This window comes from Schistocerca gregaria, chromosome 2 (genome assembly GCF_023897955.1).
Source record: "Schistocerca gregaria isolate iqSchGreg1 chromosome 2, iqSchGreg1.2, whole genome shotgun sequence".
Taxonomy (NCBI): Eukaryota; Metazoa; Arthropoda; class Insecta; order Orthoptera; family Acrididae; genus Schistocerca; species Schistocerca gregaria.
In genome coordinates this window covers 948,799,770-948,822,007 of record NC_064921.1, presented here as the reverse complement: position 1 = coordinate 948,822,007, position 22,238 = coordinate 948,799,770, and the positions used below count along the sequence as shown (strand labels likewise).

Here is a 22,238-nt window from a genome sequence, read left to right as displayed (position 1 = left end):
AACATAATTTGTGTGACAACATATCATGATCTTCCTTTGTACGATTTTTTATTTCACAATTCAACAGGATATAAATCAACAAAATATTTTTTAATTTTAACTTTTGAGAGATAGAAAGTCTATGTTCTCCAAATTCATCATCCTCCAGCCAGTAAAATTTTTCATGTGCACATTTCATTTAGTTGAAGATCGTAAAATTTATGCTCCTCTTACAATAAACTGAACAAAACAAGACTCATATGCTTCTAAAGGCTCTGAGAGCCCAATTGCAGAATCACACAAACTGCCAGTTACGTAACTTTAATGGAGAATAAATAATTCTCTCTTCCATTAAAGTTCATTGCTACATGCAAGTGTCTCCTTGCACCTCAAACAACTGAAATTCAAGATGCATTTATGTGCTAAGTAGCCACCAAAATATGCAACTGACACTGTTTAGAAAAAATGTCTTTCTGAGCAGAAGAAAGATACTCTTCAGCCTTGATGGTACTTCCTCCTCCACCCATAGAGGCAGGATTTCCATGTTTCCAGAGCTCTCCAACAGATGAGGTTCACCATCTTCCTTTTCCAACTAACAACTGTTTAATAACAGTACCTGATTAATGTCATCCTCAGAGTTTGAAGCAACATAAGGTTTTATAAGTGAGTTAATAATGCGCGTCAGGAACAAGAATTTCAGTGTTCTTGCCGCTGGGTTCCAGTTGTAACTTCTTTTCAGACAGCACACTGAAAGTAAATTCTCTACAGAATCTTGGTTTTGACTGCTAGAAAGTAAACTTAATGATAACTGTTAGCTCTTTTTTATGAGGGGAAAAAAGGGAAAAAACCACCTGAGCAATAGCATTACCAGTCTATCCCATAAATAATGATGGTGCTGTGATTTTATCTGTCTGTTTGTCAATTTTATTTACAGTGCTTGAAACTTCTTTTGCCTTTTCTGTCCATTATTACTGGGTATTGTTCTAGACACTGCATATCTATATGTACCAGAGGAAAATGCTGTCCTACAGTTCAAAACACCAAACAATTTTTTCACAAATTCTATAAAACAAGCTGTGTTTTTGCTGTATCACTCGGTAATTGTTTTGTTGCTGTAGAAGTTCTGGCAGCCACTTTCATATTCATTCTCTGGTATTTGCTATAACAGCTCTTTATTTTCAAATTTTGTCCAGACAAATATTTTGATCTCCATATCTTTACATAATTCAGTGCACATTCGAAGTGTGGAACAATTCTTGTTGTGTCATTTTCCCTTTTGTCCACTGCTGACTGAATGCTTGTGGAACAGATACCAAGTAACACAGAATATACAAGCAGACAAGCAAATATTTCTGGCATTTTCCCCAGATTTTGCGATTAAAAATACCTTCTCCTGGGTGAAAATATATTTTTTTCCATATTAAGTGACAATATACTTCCCCTCAGAGCTGTAAAACTTGTCAAGCCTTTGAATGTCAAAAGATTTTAGATGTTGGATAGAACTTCCCAGCATTTTGTGGAATGAAACCCAATAAAAACAACACATTTTGGAAAGATCTTTGATGTGTAGCAACATGTATGCTGCACAGATACATATTATGGAAGTATAAATACAAATTCTACCAACTATAGCATGGTAGCTTCTGAAGCACTGGACTCTAGAGTGCAATGTGCTCTTGTTAGCCACTTGTAGCTCATGTCAGGTGATCTCATCAGCCAATGACAGCAAATATATAGGGCATAGGATGTGATGAAGTCAGCCAATAGCAACATCATTGTCAAGTAGTGCAAACACACAAATATCAGATGCAAAGCAGCCAACGAAACAAGAGAGGAAATAGCAGCAAATTGACCCACTTTTCCAGCTCAATATTATGTAAAAATGTACACCTATTTCTTTCAGGCACTGTTTATAATGTATATGTTTTACAAATTTTTTGTTGATATCAGCTTATGCTTTTAAATAATGGCACAAATAGCTGGTCTTCTGGGCCTGAAATTTTTCTAAGCGGTTGGTCCTCCAAATGGTAAGTTTAGAACGAGATTCAAGTGTTCCAGGACTTAAGAAATTCATCATACATTCTCAAAAGTAACAAAATTCATCTTTGTTAAAAGAAAATTTACTTTGTAAATAAAATAGAAAGAAACTTCCACATGGGAAAAATATATTAAGAACAAAGATTCCAAGACTTACCAAGCGGGAAAGCGCCGGCAGACAGGCACATGAACAAAACACACAAACACACACACAGAATAACTAGCTTTCGCAACCGATGGTTGCTTCTTCAGGAAGGAGAGGGAAAGACGAAAGGATGTGGGTTTTAAGGGAGAGGGTAAGGAGTTATTCCAATCCCGGGAGCGGAAAGACTTCCCTTAGGGGAAAAAATGGACAGGTGTACATTCACGCGCGCGCGCACACACACGCACACACACACGCACACACACGCACACATCCATCCGCACAGACACAAGCAGACATATTTAAAGGCAAAGAGTAAGGGCAGAGATGTCAGTCGAGGCGGAAGTACGGAGGCAAAGAAGTTGTTGAAAGACAGGTGAGGTATGAGCGGCGACAACTTGAAATTAGCGGAGGTTGAGGCCTGGCGGACATCGAGAAGAGAGGATATACTGAAGGGCGAGTTCCCATCTCCGGAGTTCGGATAGGTTGATGTTGGTGGGAAGTATCCAGATAACTCGGACGGTGTAACACTGTGCCAAGATGTGCTGGCCGTGCATCAAGGCATGTTTAGCCACAGGGTGATCCTCATTACCAACAAACACTGTCTGCCTGTGTCCATTCATGCGAATGGACAGTTTGTTGCTGGTCATTCCCACATAGAAAGCGTCACAGTGCAGGCAGGTCAGTTGGTAAATCACGTGGGTGCTTTCACACGTGGCTCTCCCTTTGATCGTGTACACCTTCCGGGTTATAGGACTGGAGTAGGTGGTGGTGGGAGGGTGCATAGGACAGGTTTTACACCGGGGGCAGTTGCAAGGGTAGGAGCCAGAGGGTAGGGAAGGTGGTTTGGGGATTTCATAGGGATGAACCAAGACGTTACGAAGGTTAGGTGGACGGCGGAAAGACACTCTTGGTGGAGTGGGGAGGATTTCATGAAGGATGGATCTCATTTCGAGGCAGGATTTTAGGAAGTCGTATCCCTGCTGGAGAGCCACATTCAAGGTCTGATCCAGTCCCGGAAAGTATTCTGTCACAAGTGGGGCACTTTTGGGGTTCTTCTGTGAGAGGTTCTGGGTTTGAGGGGATGAGGAAGTGGCTCTGGTTATCTGCTTCTGTACCAGGTTGGGAGGGTAGTTGCGGGATGCGAAAGCTGTTTTCAGGTTGTTGGTGTAATGGTCGAGGGATTCAGGACTGGAGCAGATTCGTTTGCCACGAAGGCCTAGGCTGTAGGGAAGGGACCGTTTGATATGGAATGGGTGGCAGCTGTCATAATGGAGGTACTGTTGCTTGTTGGTGGGTTTGATGTGGACGGATGTGTGAAGCTGGCCATTGGACAGATGGAGGTCAACGTCTAGGAAAGTGGCATGGCATTTGGAGTAGGACCAGGTGAATCTGATGAAACCAAAGGAGTTGAGGTTGGAGAGGAAATTCTGGAGTTGTTCTTCACTGTGAGTCCAGATCATGAAGATGTCATCAATAAATCTGTACCAAACTTTGGGTTGGCAGGCTTGGGTAACCAAGAAGGCTTCCTCTAAGCGATCCATAAATAGGTTGGCATACGAGGGGGCCATCCTGGTACCCATGGCTGTTTTAATTGTTGGTATGTCTGGCCTTCAAAAGTGAAGAAGTTGTGGGTCAGGATGAAGCTGGCTAAGGTGACGAGGAAAGAGGTTTTAGGTAGGGTGGCAGGTAATCGGCGTGAAAGGAAGTGCTCCATTGCAGCGAGGCCCTGGACGTGCGGGATATTCGTGTATAGGGAAATGGCATCAATGGTTACAAGGATGGTTTCCGGGGTAACAGACTGGATCAGACCTTGAATGTGGCTCTCCAGCAGGGATACGACTTCCTAAAATCCTGCCCCGAAATGAGATCCATCTTTCATGAAATCCTCCCCACTCCACCAAGAGTGTCTTTCCGCCGTCCACCTAACCTTCGTAACCTCTTGGTTCATTCCTATGAAATCCCCAAACCATCTTCCCTACCCTCTGGCTCCTACCCTTGCAACCGCACCCGGTGTAAAACCTGTCCTATGCACCCTTCCACCACCACCTACTCCAGTCCTGTAACCCGGAAGGTGTACACGATCAAAGGGAGAGCCACGTGTGAAAGCACCCACGTGATTTACCAACTGACCTGCCTGCACTGTGACGCTTTCTATGTGGGAATGACCAGCAACAAACTGTCCATTCGCATGAATGGACACAGGCAGACAGTGTTTGTTGGTAATGAGGATCACCCTGTGGCTAAACATGCCTTGATGCACGGCCAGCACATCTTGGCACAGTGTTACACCGTCCGAGTTATCTGGATACTTCCCACCAACACCAACCTATCCGAACTCCAGAGATGGGAACTCGCCCTTCAGTATATCCTCTCTTCTCGATATCCGCCAGGCCTCAACCTCCGCTAATTTCAAGTTGCCGCCGCTCATACCTCACCTGTCTTTCAACAACTTCTTTGCCTCTGTACTTCCGCCTCAACTGACATCTCTGCCCTTACTCTGTGTGTGTGTGTGTGTGTGTGTGTGTGTGTGTGTGTGTGTGTGTGTACACCTGTCCATTTTTTCCCCTAAGGGAAGTCTTTCCGCTCCCGGGATTGGAATGACTCCTTACCCTCTCCCTTAAAACCCACATCCTTTCGTCTTTCCCTCTCCTTCCTGAAGAAGCAACCATCGGTTGCGAAAGCTAGTAATTCTGTGTGTGTGTTTGTGTGTTTTGTTCATGTGCCTGTCTGCCGGCGCTTTCCCGCTTGGTAAGTCTTGGAATCTTTGTTTTTAGAAAATTTACTTTGAAAATAATACTTCTCAAATCAGCATTCGTAATTAGAAGTGTGACATCATGCTCACTGAAAGTACTTTGTTGTTACAATGTATTGTATAGTGTTCATCCTGAAGCCGTCGACCCATTTTGCTGTCGGCAAATGCTTGTGTGTTGTTGTAAATGGCACATTTTCTTTGCAACTAGTTTTATTTTGGTGGTGTTCTCTTGCTTAAGTTTTGTTGCGGTAGTATTATTCAGGAGTAGTGGGCTGAAGTAAAATTCTTAGTTAAGGGTATCAGTTCTTACCAGTCAAAGCTACAAAAATTTACCTGAGAACTAAATTAATGAAAAATTCCTGGAATTCTAAAAATTACCAAGATCTGACCACATGAAAAAATTCCTGGTTTTTTTTTTTTTTGGGGCATATACGTCCTTTAATAGGAGAGAATGGCAGAGAGCACTGATGAATTGCTCACTCATGCCTGGTTTCTACCAGAGTGAACGAGAATACTTGCTGGTGCAAGTAGTTGGTGAGTGCAAGAAAACATTTGATCACGTTTGTTACACATTAGCTGGTGTTTGCTCATGTTCAGATGGTTGTTGGTCTTTCGGCAAAGAATCAAAGGAACTCACATCTTCTCCGCTTCGGCACTAGGATCGCAGGGAGAACTCGTACTTTTGTGTATGAGCTGATGATATTAATATTTAAGATTATAGCTGTACAAAAGATACTCGATTTGTCCATGTAATATGAATATTAATTTTAGTACTTGGATTGCAACTGTAACTTGCTATCACTGGAAAAGCTTGTTCTACTGTATGTGGTCAATGGCATTAAAGAATCTGAATCTGTTTGCTGTCAGTGTTTAATGCTCTGCTTTTAAATTTCCCCTTTAAGTGTAGTGAGAAGCCTGTGAAATGCATCAACTGATGTGTCTGAAAGTTTTGGAATAATATTAAAGGAGGCTGGAGCTGCAATTCAATTTTAAGTGCATTACCTCCACTTGTTCCATGATTACATACAAATTCAGACCCCAACTCCATTTTTTGCTTGCTTTGTCAAAAGCAGCGGAAAAATAACCCTAACTCACTATTAAAGATTTAAATATTAGTTGTAACTAGAGACATTATCGTGTGAAAGCTGTGTGAGGACTATTACAGAAGAAGAAAATAGAAATACACAGTGTTAGTAGAGTTGGCACATTATGCTCATTCTCTTGTTTCTCCTCCCTTCCCTTTGGTGTAAACGCTTGTTCACAGGTATAAACAAATGGTAGTCAACACCAGCAAATTGTCTATGAATGCCCATTCACTGCTATGTAAACCACGGTTTACACTTGTTCACACATATTCGCTTCCATTTTCTCCAGAATACAGCAGGCTTTAGAACTAGGAAATGGTATCGTATGACGATTTTTCCTTTGTTGGGAATCTCAGTCATAACATACTTTTTAAATTAAGTCATTGCCACCACTTGACTGTAACTTTTTACCATACACTTATTTCAATGTTCGGCTGTAGAGCCATTTTCAAATGCACTGTGAAAACTGAAGTAATGCTCCTAAAATTGTCTTTATCAAATGTTACTACATTATGCCTCACACTTCACTATCCATATGTTTTATTGGTTTCAGTTTTCACCCTGCACTTGAAAATGGCTCTACAGCTGAAACTGCCATAGTGAAATAAATGAATAATTAAAAAAACAAGTGGTGGTAATGTTTTTCTTTAAAGATCATATCATATGGAAGTGTGGCTGCCACATGGTATGAACACCTAAGAGCAACAATATTTAGACAGAATCTAGTTATTAGGGCTCTTCATTAGTTCTTACGTATCACGAATATTTTCAATTATTAGAATTCAAAATCAACTTCCTTAACCTTTCTTCATCTTTGAGAGGAAATCTGAACATTTTTAGTTCACAACTTGTTCATCTGCTCCTTCCACAGTTAATGTACTCGCTGGCACTTAACCTGATGACTCCACCCACTGACGACACTTTGTATATGTGGACAAGAAAAAGAAATCCCGGATTTTTCATGGATTTCCTAGTTAAAAATACACTTTTTCCCCAGTGATCACACACTCTGTCTGTGTCAAGGGATAGTATACTTTCCCTCAGGACTATAAAACTTATAAATCCCACTAATGGTTAAAATTTTATACACCAGTGTAGAACTTTCCAGCACTTTAGAGAGAGAGGGGAGAGAGAGAGAGAGAGAGAGAGAGAGAGAGAGAGAGAGAGAGAGAGAGAGAGAGAGAGAGAGAACCACAGCATATTTTCCTCAATTTTTGTATTACGAAAGCATAAATTTGAATTTCACCAAACACAGCACATTTGTTTCCGTAGCATTGAAATCGAGATTGTGATGTGCCTACAGTGGTAATCATAGCTCATAGCAATGACAGCAGATATTCAGAACTTAGGCATGTGATGTAGTCAATGTAACTGTTAAGTAGCGCGAACACAAATTGGAAACGTTTATGGTTTAAATTAATATACATAGTGTACATATAGTATACATATAATATTGGTCTTTTTTTGTATTACACTTTAAGATACATAACACAAATGTGCCAATAAAAATTTAAATAATGAATAAATGTCTGGTCTTCTGGGCTCCAAATTCTTCTGAGTGCCTGGTCCTCTAAGTGTTAAGTTCTAAATGAGAGTCAAATGCTCTGAGACTTAAGAAATTCATCCAACATCTCATGCGTAACATAATTCATCTTGCATAAAAGGAATTTTATTTTGAAACTTTATTTTCACGCAACCTGTTAGAAACAGGCTCGTTTCAGGAACTGCCAGAGAGCATCAGAAAGCAGGCGTTTCTGCATGTGCGCAGCTACGATGATATAGGAAGCCTGTATGTTTGTATGAACTTACATTATGTCATAAAAGAAAGAAAACTTCAGAGGCTACTCCAAGAGCATCGGAATTTGGTAAACCATACTAAAATGCATAAGTCGGCTTAAAGTGCACATTTGTATGTCCAGATAAACATTGAAGTAGACCCCAACCTGGTATTAAGGTTTTCTGTGTGGTCTTCGGGACTTAAATTTTCTTGGAGTACCACTATTGTATTATCTCATGTTGGGTTCTTTATTATGGCTTAATGCCATACGAGCCAGAAGTTGAAAAAGTGCAGTTGAAATTCAGCGAACAGTTGAAACTAGCTAACAGTTTGGACTGAAACACTTCCTTACAAATAAATTGACTCCGTCTGCGGAAAAGATTTTTAAAAAAGCCAAATTTCTTTAGCAAACGAACAAAAATAACTTCGTTGTTCTGCAAGGCACTTAATGCTCAACAGCAAAAAACGTGGAAATAAAGTAAAATCAGAAAACAACAATAACAATTTTAGCCTTCTGTAATTATGTAAATGTATTTTAATTCACTTGATAGCTCCCAGCCACATTGTTTTCATTTGATGTGAGAGCTTGAAACAAAGAGGAAACAGCAAAATCACTAACAACCACATTTGAAGTAGCCAGAAGCTGGAGAAGGTACTGCTCATGCGCAACCCAACGATGCATGCGATTGAGCCCACTGGAAAGTGCTCAAATGAACCTAATGCAAACACTTGTGACATCATGCTCATTGTAAGCAGTTTGTCGTTATGAAGTATTGCAAAGTCTTCGCCCGAAAGCCTTTGACACATTTTGATGTTTACAGATGTTAAGAGTATCAGTTCTTACCAGCAAAAATTACAAAAAGTTAACTGAAAACTAAACACTGAAAAATTCCCAGCTTTTTTCCGGTTTTCTCCCGGATGAAAAAATTCCTGGGTTTTTCTTGGATTTCCCGGTTGTCCAAGGGCATATACACCCTGGTAAGAAACACCTGTCCTTCACAGATGCCAGACAGTGACAAGTGAATTGGGGTTGCTTGTGCTCTGGCAACGTTGCTCCAAGTTTCACTGAACAGAGTGCCATCTAGTCATTGACACAACAAGTAAGGGTCTGGTAACGTCACCGCCTGGTGGCTATTCCCTGATGAGGGTTTCCTGTGAGAACACGCGGACAGTCTACCCGTCACATGTCAATCTTAAAGCACTCAATTGTGATACACTAAGATAAATTTAGATGTCCTATAAATGATTTAAACGTTGTGAATCCTTAACATCTTGGAAGAACTTGAAATTTACAACCATAAAAAGTGAGATCCGAAATTAGTCCTGAATTAGCAAAGCAAATTTAAACACAATGCCCATTTTAACATTTATGATGAGTTCTCTAATGTGATGATTGTTGCATATGGATGTCCAAGGCAACAACTGAGAGAAAGTGGTGTGGTGGAATAGCTGGAATGTACAGGGTGACACAGAAAAACGGAAACAGTCCAGTAAAACTAGAAGTGATGAAGGAATGAAATTGCATTCATAGTAATTAAAATCTTACAACTTTGCCATTTATGAAACACTGATGGCATTTATCATTTTTTAGAAATTATGTCCTTTAGATGGCGCCCTCCTGTGCAAATACATTTGTGAAATCTGCTGTTGAGATTCCTCATTGACCGCTGCAACATCTCTGCTGTGATGCTGTTAATTGCATCCCGAATTCTCCGTTTTAACTCAACCAGGGTTCTTGGTCAAGACATGTAGACTTTGCTTTGAGGTAGCCACACAAGAAGAAGAAGAAGAAGAAGAAGATCACAAACGGATAAATCTGGTGATCTAGGGGACCAGGGTATGTTACCAAATCATGAGATCACGTGGTTGCCAAACAATTCTCGCACATATGTCATTGATTGCCGTGCAGTGTGGAATGACGCTCTGTCCTACTGAAACCAGGATTCCTGAATGCTTGGAAAGTTGTTCAATGCAGGTGTAACAAAAGTTTGTAACATCTCCATATAACAATTGGAGGTTGACAGTTATTTTGCTTCCCTGTTCAAAAAATACGGTCCAATAATCCCATGTGATGAAACACCACACCATACTGTCACTTTACTAACTAGTGTGTAAAGGGCACTCATGAATGTCATTAGGATTTGTGTTTGCCCAGTAACAGTAGTTCTGTTTATTCACATTAGCTGTGAAATGAAAATGAGCCTTATCTGACATCCACAACTTGTTTAGAAATTCATCGACATTGTTTATTTTTGTCATCATTTGTTGACAGAATCCTAGTCGTAAACGGTAATCGTTGTCCTTCGATTGTTGCACCATCTGTAGTGTGTACGAATGAAATTTTAAATCAAGATGAAAAATTCTGTGAACTCTCTCCCTGGACATTCCAACCACTGCTGCTTGCTTACAAATTGAATGCTGTGGGATCCACAAGACAGACTCGTGTGAAACATCAATGTCCACTGGAGAACGTGCACTTCTTGGTAGTCCTGTTGGTTTCTTCTTGTGGGCGGGTCCAGTCTCTTCAAAGTTAGTAATCCAACATTTTATCGCACGTTTCAACAGAATGGCATCATGACGACGTAAATTATAAAAACGTTGAAACTCCCTCTGTGCTGCTACAAAACTACCACTGTTTTTATAAAACATTTTTATGGATAATGCATGCTGTTGTCCGTTCCACTGATCCATGATTACTGAAATGGTGGACTGTTTACTCGCTAACTATCACAAACCCGCAGTGCTACCACCTGCCCATGGCTGCCCCTAAACATTTTAAACATTCCCGTTATTCTGTGTATGTGCTGCCCCTGACATCAGTAAAGAATGTTATTGCAATGCCCTCTGCCCATAGCAGCAGTCAGCAAGCAACTAGTCAGCTCGCCACACAATGCCAAAATAGTGACTACATGAGTGAGCAAGTCCCGTTGCAGACAGGCCTACAGCAATGCCACATCCTCTTTTAAACTGTGAGCACTTAATGAAGTTTTTATAAAGTCTTTAAAAATTATTGTTAATTCAGTAAGGATGTATATGTTTTATTCAAAGGTGACAAATTTACCAGACGCCACCTGTCAGCAGTAGCATTATGGGCTAAGTTAATAATGTGCATTCTACCAAATCACTATTTTATTGTGTGATATAGTATGTAAATTTGCTGATAGTTGGGCTAGTTACTTTTGTAAGCGATACATGCAGGTACGTTCTGGTGCATTTAATTTTGAAATGGTATGCTAACATTTTGTAATTTGCTGAGTATTTGCTAATTAGTTATTTTACTGTTGTTGACATAGTTAAGGATGGTTCATTTAGAAGCAAAACCAGTCATTTAAAAGATTAATGCAAACAAGACAGATAATAAATATGTTTGAAACTACCATTAGCTCACTGCATATTTCTTTTCCATGTGTTCTTGACGATTTTTAAATTATGAATATTTCTTTATGAAAATTATTTTCAGTTAAACCAACAGTATTATTGTCATCACTACTTAGGAAATTACTTTGTGATTAATAAAATTTTTAATTCCTGCTTGAATATGAAAGTAGCTATTTAGTGTAACTGTCATGTATGTGCTACCCACAAAACGGGATTAAAAACAGGGGGGAAAAATTACAGTAATGTTGAGTCGTCCAAGAACAAGTAGGATGCTTACACGTTCCTCTATTACGCTGGGACTTAAAACCTGTAGAGATTGTGTGAGATTACATCAAACAATGGATAATTAGAAACATGGGTATACAAAGACAATTGGAACTGCAGTAATGGCTGACGAGTATCTAAAAACTAAAATCCATGTCATATTGAACTGCAACAAGGGAAACTTATTCAAAGATAGAGAAACATTTTAAACATATTAAAAATGAGGTTTTGTAATTCTATGAGACATTTAATGCCAATACTGACAGCTACAAAAGTTAGCCACTAATAAATCTGTTAAGGTCTCTGAAACTGAACTTTATCAGTAGCTAAACTTTTCATGCCTGCTGGCAAGTTATTGAAAAAGTGTGTTCCTGTATAATTAAAATCTTTCTAGACCAAAGTAAGTGACTTTGAATCTTTGAGATCAGTCTTCTTTCTAGTACTGATTCCACAAACTGAGTTGTAGGTTTGAAAAAAAAGGAGATATATTTATAATGCAAATTACATTAAAAAATAAATATATAGGGAAGCAGTAGTTAGTATCCCCAGCTCCTTAAAACACACCTCTGCATGACCTCCTTGAGTTCACACCACAAATATTTCATAATACACGTTTTTGGACTATGATAACTTTAGCTTAACTCAATCAGTTGTCCCAAAAAATTATCCCATATGACATTATGGAAATAAAGTAATTGAAGTATGTTTTATTGTTTATTTTTATATCACCTGTGTTCGACAACATCCGAATTGAAAACAAATTTGTTCTGATGCTTCAGCAGTTCTGAGGTATGCTCCTCACAACTGAATATATTATCAGGTTGTAATACCAAGAATTTAATACTGTACAGTTCTTCCACCTGCTCAGCATTATATTTTAGGCATATAATTGAGGGGAAGCATCTTCCAAGTTCTAAACTGCAAGACTGCTTTTTTCAAGATTTTGTAACAAGAGTTGGTTGGGAAACATTAATTAATGTCCATGAAAATGTCACTACCCAATTTTCTAAGACTATACTTGATTTACCATTTACTAACATGTTTGTATCATATACAAATGTAATAGTTCTAAGATGGAACCTTGTGCACACTTTTTCCTCATGGAGACCCATTCCTTCATGTCAAGAGTTACATGATTTCAACCATTTTGCAGCACTTACAGTTAAACTGTAATATTCTAATTCACTAAAAGGATATTGTGATTTAAGAGTTTATTCTCAACAGATAAGTAAGATTCTCAGCCACCTGTGTAATAGCTCTCTGGAACAGGCCATTTTCCCTGATGGACTGAAATATGCTATTGTTATACCTTTGCATAAAAAGGGGGATAGATCTGATGCCAACAATTACCGTCCAATCTCCCTTCTAACAGCTTTATCCAAAATTTTTGAGAAAGTAATGTATTCAAGAGTAGCTTTACATATCTGTAAAAATGAAGTACTAACAAAATGTCAGTTTGGTTTCCAGAAAGGTTTTTCCAACAGAAAATGCCATATATGCTTTCACCAATCAAATTTTGAATAATCTTAATAACCGAACACCACCCATTGGGATTTTTTGTGATCTCTCAAAGGCTTTTGATTGTACAAATAATGAAATTCTGTTAGACAAGCTCAAGTATTGTGGCATGAGTGAGACAGTGCACAAATGGTTTAATTCGTACGTAACTGGAAGAGTACAGAAAGTGGAAATAAGCAATTCTCATAATATGAAAAGATCACCAAATTCCTCGAACTGGGGAACTATCAAGAATGGAGTTCCACAAGGGTCAGTCATGGGTCCTTTGTTGTTCTTAATATATATTAATGACTTGCCATTCTATATTCATGGAGAGGCAAAGTTAGTTCTCTTTACTGATGATACAAGTATAGTAATCACACCTGACAAACAAGAATTAACTGATGAAATTGTCAATACTGTCTTTCAGAAAATTACTAAGTGGTTCCTTGTAAACGGACTCTCACTGAATTTTGATAAGACACAGTACATACAGTTCTGTACAGTGAATGGTATGACACCATTAATAAATATAGACCTTAATCAGAAGCATGTAGCTAAGGTAGAATATTCCAAATTTTTAGGTGTGTCCATTGACGAGAGATTAAATTGGAAGAAACACTTTGATGATCTGCTGAAACGTTTGAGTTCAGCTACTTATGCAATATGGGTTACTGCAAATTTTGGTGATAAACATTTTAGTAAATTAGCTTACTACGCCTGTTTTCACTCATTGCTTTCACATGGCATCATATTTTGGGGTAATTCATCATCGAGGAATGAAGTATTTATTGCACAAAAGCGTGTAATCAGGATAATAGCTGGAGTCCACCCAAGATCATCCTGCAGACATTTATTTAAGGATCTAGGGATATTCACAGTAGCTTCTCAGTATATATATATTCTCTTATGAAATTTGTTATTAACAACCACACCCAATTCAAAAGTAATAGCAGTGTGCATAACTACAATACTAGGAGAAAGGATGATCTTCACTATTCAAGATTAAATCTAACTTTGGCACAGAAAGAGGTGAATTATACTGCCACTAAAGTCTTTGGTCACTTACCTAATAGTAACAAAAGTCTGACAAATAACCAACAAGTATTTAAGAACAAATTTAATAATTTCTCAATGACAACTCCTTCTACTCTATAGAGGAATTTTTAGATATAAATTAAGGAAAAAATTATAAAAAAATAAAAAACACAAAAATAAAAAAGTTGTTATATAAACTTAAGTATGTTGTTAAATTAACTTAATTATCTCATGTATTGGAAAACTTGACTCATTCCACATCATTACGAAATATCGTATTCCTGATCCATGGAACTAGTATTAATCTAATCTAATCTAATCACACAATCAAATGTATTTGACAGATCACAAAATATACCTGTAGCCTTCAATTTAGTGTCTAATGAATTAAGTAAATCTTCACTTGGCCTTCTCAATGTCAGAACCCTTTAGAAATCCAATATGTGACTTCAACAATAAATAATATATTGTCAGATGTTTAAGCAACTGATTGCACATCACCTTTTCTAAAAAAATTCCGACACCTGGCATAAGTGAAACGGAATGTAAATCTGACGGTATTTATGTTACCTCCTTTCTTAAACAGAGGCTTAATTTCAGTATACTTCAACCATCCAAGAAATGTTCCAATGGTAAGTGACTGCTTACACAAATAACTTATAATGTTAGTGAAATAATAAATACACTGTTTAAGTAACTTTGTTAATATTTTATCATAACCACTAGAATTTTTTGATGTTACAATTTTTATGATGGACATTACATCAATTGGTTAAGTGACAGCCATATTCATATTACTGAAGTTATTTGTAATTTCTGGTCACATATTCCATGGCGGCATCTACTGAAGCAACAACCCCATCTTTTCATTATGAGTTATGAAATGCTTGTTAATAAGTTTCGCAAGACTACATCTGTTATCATTGTATCATTTCCTCTTAATGCTGTATGCTCCTCTTCATCTATCGTTCTACCAGTATCCTCCTCCACTAATTCTACACTGTATTTTGTTATCTGACATAACTATCTTTCTCTTGTTTCAATATTTTGCAGTATGTCTTGTAATGAGTTATAGAATCAACATTAAAGATTTTTCTGACTGACAGATACAATTTTCTTTTGTCTTTCCTTGAATAACCTAGGGCTTGTTTGTAGACTCTGGCCTAATTTGGGTTTGCTTTGGGAGAAACTTTTTCAAATAACGTAAGGACTTAATAAAATAATAATGTGTTGCATTTTTCATTCATGCAATGAGCAATGTATACATCACTCCAGTTCATGTCTTGGAACAGTTTCCCAAAATAATCAATTTGTGGCTTCCCGTCTAACATAAAATAAAGGAGATGCCACTGACTATTGGTTTTGAATATAATTCTGTTCCTAGACCTTTCCATAAAGATAAGACCACGAGGACTAAAATTTTTTGATCTTGAGGTTTTTACAATGGACATTACTTCAATTTGTGCAGTAAGAGCCATATAACATATTACCACTCCTGACAGTACCTCTCTCCCTTAGGTTTCCTGCTTGTAGCCCAACCAGTTTACCCTGCCCCTTCCCTTTGGGGTGGAGCCCATGCCTATAAAAAACCATCTACTAACAGAATCAATAGGAAGTACACTAATATAGTATGTGACCCTGCACCCGACAGAAGCAGACGCAGCCATTCTAACTCCATCTACTGACAGAACAGCTCAAATGAGGTCACTCATGGCACCTCAGAACAGGTATGAACTCAATACTGTTATGTCATGACAGTGATGCAATCTTGTGTTCTTCCACGGACTCCTGGTACAACAAACTGACACTGATGTAAAGCAATAGCTGGAGGGAAAGACAACAGCTGTGATTCATTTCTTTATTTCTCATTAAGTTTTATGACAACTGGATAATCTGATGTGGGATGCAACAATTACACAACAAACGACAATTCAGCATCAAGTCCAATAGAAATACTTAGGTATTTTTAAAGAACTGCTTGTATTTTGAAGTTGTTATATTTATTTATTTTTCAGTTTTAAACATTATAATTCTCATATAATGTCCACATTCCTTATCTTTAAACAATCATGAAAGAGAAGCTTTGGTAACTGGAATGATACGTTATTTATTTTTATAAGGGGTGATCAAAAGTTTCCATTTGAGGATGTTGCTGCAGTGTATATACAATGTAGAATGACTTTGATGTGGGTACATAAGCACCAACATATTACCAAGGGTTGATAGGGCATTGGTGTCTTTCAGACACTAGTGTACTAAATGCAGAAATGTGAGCTATGGTGATATTATTACCAAATGCATCCCAACAAGACGAACATGCCATTATTCTTTCTCAGCTGCCAAAGGACAGACCCCAGCAGACATCCATTATTGAAGGGAGAACATTTATAGGGTCAACATGTCTGTTAAAAACCACCTTTGTGGAACAGTGTGCCAAGTTCCATGCCATCTGCTGGAAACATGATGCTCATCTTGTTCTTTGATTACTGGGGTCCATTGCATATTTATTTCAAAGTACCTGGTGTCTCCATGACTGGGGAATGGCACTGCACAATGCTGGAGAAATTAAAGCATGCAATCAAAGTAAAACGTCCACAAAAATTGCAACAAAGGGCACTGCTACTTCACGATAACACACATCCCCATATTGCAAATGTTGTAATATAGAAATTACGCCAACTCAAGTGGGAGACACTAAAGCACCCACGCTATAGTCCTGATCTCTCCCGAAGAGATTATCACAAATTCCATCCCTTAAATAGGCCTTGACGGATCAACGATTCCTGTCGGATGGGGATGTGCGCCAGATAGTTATGGACTACTTCACGCAGCAGGACGCGATATTTTACTAAATGGGTACCTCCAACTTGCTGCATCGGTGATGACTGTATCAATGCTCACGCCCTTTTCCCCCCCATTGACATACCAATTCTGGGCTGTCCTGCCCCTGAACAGAAACTTACTGATCACTCCTTATAGTTTCAAAACACTAAGATCGTTCTCTCTGTGGCTAGCATCTGGCACAACAATTCTTTCATCACAGATATACCCGAACCCATAAAGTATGAGTACTGATTTTAAATACAGGTTCTTGGATACATGAAGACAACTTTTCACTGAGTTAGTTATAGTAGGAAAGTTCTGGCAGAATGTAAATATTTTAGAAGTAAAAGAAACCATTCACCGAAAAGCAGAAGCACTGAGTCGTCATCTTGTGCGTTTGCCCATAAACATGGATTGCATGTGGACTGGGGTGGTTATTGTATGGGGAGAGTGGTGGGATAGACGAGAGGCACGAAGACGAGTTGGGGCTGGGTAGCTAGTGCCTTGGAGGCAGGCAGCTGGTTTGTTGGCTAGGAATGCAGGAGAGAGGGGCGACAGGTGCACAGGCTAGGCATGTGATGCATGTGTGCTGGAGCTGGTGGGGAGCGGCACATGATGGAGGTGACGTGGAGACACACACTGGCAGTGGGGGATAGGACAAAGGAAGTGGAAACTGTTGGGGGGAGGGTGTGGTGACAGTGGGTTGATGTAGACTGAGGCCAGAAGAGTTACAGGAGTAAAGAAAGTGTTACAAGGGTAACTCCCATCTGTGTAGTTAAGAAAAGTTGAGGGAAGGATATAGATGGCCCGGGCTGAAATGGAGCATGTTGTGCTCTGCTGCATACTGGGCCACCGGTTGGTCAATTTTCTTCTTGGCCACAGTTTGGTGGTGGCCATTCATTCTGATAGACAGCTGATTGGTTACCATACTCATATGAAAAGCTGTGCAGTGACTGCAGCAGAGTTGGTATATGACATGGCCGCTTCACAGGTTGCCCTGTCTCTGACGGGGCAGAATAGGACTATGAGAGGACTTAAGTAGGAAGTGCTGGGTGGGTGGAAAGGGCAGGTCTTGCACCTGGGTCTTCTGCAGGGATATAATCCCTACAGAAAGGGAGTGGGAGTGAAACAGAGATGGACTAGTATGATGTGTAGGTTGGGTGGGTGACCAAATACCACTTCAGGAAGGGTGGGAAGGATCTTGGGTAAGACTTTTCTCAGTTCCATGGATGGTGACACCTAATCAAAGCCCTGGCGAAGGATATGGTTCAGTTGTTGCAGTCCATGGTGATAATGAGCGATGAGAGGGCACTACTTTGTAGTTCATACTCGGGGGTGACGGGAGGATTAGGGGTATGCGAGAATATGGCAGTGGAAATCTGTTTGTAGAGACCTACAGCATACTGGGCAAGGGAGTTCTCATCACTACAGATACACTGTCCAATGGTGACCAGGCTGTATGAGTGTAGAAATGATAAGAGCTGTTGAAATGCAGGTGGGAGAGTCCTGATTGAATACAGTGACACCATGAAATCAGAAAGAAAGAGAGAGAGAGAGAGAGAGAGAGAGAGAGAGAGAGAGAGAGAGAGAGAGAGAGAGAGAGAGGGGGGGGGGGGGCTAATTCAAAGTGCACATCACTTATGAAAATAATGTAGAAAACGCGCACGAATAAACTACAAATACCGTTAGTACTGCAAAGAATGAGTAATTTGGTCTCTAAATGTAAGGATTCACAAAACTGTAAAGATATATATAATACAAAATTACTTTAAAGAAGATTAAGATGTGTGTTTGTTAAATAAAATACATCATTTGTAGTAAAGTAAGTCTACATTTTACTGCAGTGCAAAACAAACGAACTTAAATCTCTGACCCATTATTCTGTAGTATATTTCAAATGCTTTTTTGCTCTTCTTGATCGAAATGTTCACCATCCATGTTTCCTTCCACACAAGACTAAACTCCAGACAAATAACTTCAGTAATGACATAATAGTATACTCTCTCTACTTCTGTCATGGTAGGTTATTTTGCTGCCCAAATAGTAAACATCATCTACCTACTTGTAGTGTCTTACTTCCTAAGCAGCAGCATCTCATTTAATTCTACTACATTCCATTAGTTTTGTCTTACTTTTGTTGTTATTCATCTTATAACCTATTTTTCAAGACACAATCTTTTAAATTCATCTCATCTTCCATGTCATTTATTATCTTTGACAGAATTACAGCAGATCAGCAAACCTTAACATATTATTTTTGGGCTTGTAAATGGATCTTTGTCAAGCTGAGTCTCTCTGAACTGAGGCCATGCCGGAGCCAGTGCCTCTTTAAAGGCCACCCAACAGTACCTGGTACATGTTCCAAGTGCTACGAGTGCCGTCCTCATTGCAAAGGATTTGAGCACTGCTCCCAACAGTGAAGGCAAACAAAGATAGAGTATCGCTGCTGTAACTTGTCATCCAAATCTTCTGCCAACTCAATCAAAGAATGTCGTATTTTAATGCAGGTGAACACAGGGTTCCACAACTTGTTTTAAGGATAGCCCTTGTTCCCACTGAAGATTATCAATCAACCAAATTTCAATAGTTTCATCCAGAACACAATCCCAGTAACAGGAAGTGGTAGCAACTACCTGTCTCTCATCCTATTTCAAAGTGTATCCCTTGAATAAGACATGTTCTGCTAGCATGAATTTTTCGTGCAGTAACCATGCGTGGTGTCCAAGTCCTCAAACGCAGAAATACTTTGACCGATGTATGTTTTACCACAGTTGAACGCAATCTTATAAACATCTGGCTTCCTTAGCCCCACATCATCTTTAACAGGCCACAAAATAGCACCAATTCTGGCTGACAGGTCCCTTTAAACGTTGGGTCTGCCTTCCCACCTTCACTAACCATTATCAATAAATTATCAGTTTGAATTTATTTATATAGAGTCTCAGTGTATTTACAGCAAAAACAAGCAAAATAGTCTTTTTTTAATTATGGAATTCAATGTTGTAATCATGACTTAACTAATCCAGCATAATAAACAATGGATAAAAACATTTTCTAATAAACATGCATGCTTAAGATCAAATACTCATGACAAATATTTTACCTCAGCGGCGTATCTCATATCAGATATAAGTTGGGCAATGTATTCATCATTGTCATTTATCAAGTCAATATCTTTTCTCTTCCGTCTTTTGCTCATTTCTTTTTTGCGTGCAAGCATTAGGTCAAAATCCGACAATGCATTGAAGCCACTGAAAACAGAAAGAGATTCAGATTTATTACCAAACTTCATTATGTCTTGTGTTCTATGGATATACTCTACTAGTATGTCACAAGGCAAGAAAAATGTCTGTAAGGACATATTTGGTTGCTTATTTTAGGTATAGTAATGTTTTGGATGCAATTGGTGAGTACTAGGTTAAATATCCTGCAACAGAGCACATATGTTAGTTGCAGACTGTTTCAGAGGATGGAAATATATGTACTGAGTTTGGCATTAAATGTAATGCAGAGCCAATTACTGGTGTCAGAACAACATGGAGCAATATAGTGTAGAATTTTTCACAGTATATGGCACATTTAATATGCCAAATCACTGAAGATTAATTAGTGTCTCTGTGAGTCTACATTTCAAAAGGTAAAAGAATTTGAATTATCCGAAAACTGATTTTAATCATTTTTATTTTATGCTGTCACCCATTTAGTTATCCATTGAAATGACACCTCAGACACAAACAAGAATTATGAATATCTGAGAAATTTTTTAACAGTCATAATTGTATATAATGTAATGAGTAAAACCACTCTTCCTGGGAACAAAATAGCACACAATATTCAAAAGACTGAATAGAATACAAGCAACAGAATCAGCAGACAAGTATTTTTCCTGTGGTCGAGTCAATGAGCAGCAGATAGGCACATAAACAACAGTCTGGGCATGGTAGCTCAGCTTATGAACTGGCATTCTTTTTTAATGTACACAAACACATATACATGAACACAAAACTACTGTCTCATAGCTGCAGACCAAAAGGGGTGGAGAACTGTTGTGGTTGCACTGTACTTTCGATTAAAATAATTTTGTGATTGTCAGATTACAATGGTGAGGTGGCAGTGCTGCTCGCGTGCAGCCAGCTAGGCACAACAGGGCTCTGCATGAGCCTACAGAATGTGCAACACTACAGGTGCTCAAAAAATAACTGAAAGACCACAAAATTTTAACAGAAATCAGATCCATCCTTCATGAAATCCTCCCCACTTCACCAAGAGTGTCTTTCCGCCGTCCACCTAACCTTCGTAACCTCTTGGTTCATCCCTATGAAATCCCCAAATCACCTTCCCTACCCTCTGGCTCCTACCCCTGTAACCGCCCCCGGTGTAAAACCTGTCCTATGCACCCTCCCACCACCACCTACTCCAGTCCTGTAACCCGGAAGGTGTACACGATCAAAGGGAGAGCCACGTGTGAAAGCACCCACGTGATTTACCAACTGACCTGCCTACACTGTGACGCTTTCTATGTGGGAATGACCAGCAACAAACTGTCCATTCGCATGAATGGACACAGGCAGACAGTGTTTGTTGGTAATGAGGATCACCCTGTGGCTAAACATGCCTTGGTGCACGGCCAGCACATCTTGGCACAGTGTTACACCGTCCGGGTTATCTGGATACTTCCCACCAACACCAACCTATCCGAACTCCAGAGATGGGAACTCGCCCTTCAGTATATCCTCTCTTCTCGTTATCCGCCATGCCTCAACCTCCGCTAATTTCAAGTTGCCGCCGCTCATACCTCACCTGTCTTTCAACAACTTCTTTGCCTCTGTACTTCCGCCTCTACTGACATCTCTGCCCAAACTCTTTGCCTTTAAATATGTCTGCTTGTGTCTGTGTATGTATGGATGGATATGTGTGAGTGTGTGTGCGCGAGTATATACCTATCCTTTTTTCCCCCTAAGGTAAGTCTTTCCGCTCCCGGGATTGGAATGACTCCTTAGCCTCTCCCTTAAAACCCACATCCTTTCATCTTTCCTTTTCCTTCTCTCTTTCCTGACGAAGCAGCCGCCGGTTGCGAAAGTTCGAAATTTTGTGTGTGTGTGTTTGTGTGTTATTTTATTGTGCCTGTCTACCGGCACTTTTCCGCTTGGTAAGTCTTGGAATCTTTGTTTTTAATATAACAGAAATGTTAGGAGTGTATGGTTTAAGAAGGAATGCAGGAGTGTGGATCCTGTCATACGTGACAAACGGAAGACAAAATACATAAATCACAGAAACAACATAAGAGAAAATAAGATCTGAAGTGATAAGTCTGCATTTCTCTGCAACACACAGATAATTCTTGTGCCACTGCTTTTCATTTTACACGTAAGTCACATCCCAAATATCACTAATTAAGGCAAAATAGTTAGTCATACATATGACACAAAACTTAGAAGTAAACACTACTGAGAGATCTAATGA

The 22,238-nt window shown here is 39.1% G+C and overlaps 1 protein-coding gene across 1 annotated transcript in view; it reads right to left on the bottom strand.

Annotated features, from left to right (window-relative positions):
* LOC126335417 (protein IWS1 homolog) overlaps positions 1-22,238 on the bottom strand; it is a 107,425-nt gene that overhangs the window by 34,824 nt on the left and 50,363 nt on the right. The window contains exon 5 of the mRNA XM_049998693.1: positions 19,879-20,026. Coding sequence (XP_049854650.1) covers positions 19,879-20,026 — 148 coding nt within the window. The remainder of the gene's footprint in view (positions 1-19,878; positions 20,027-22,238) is intronic.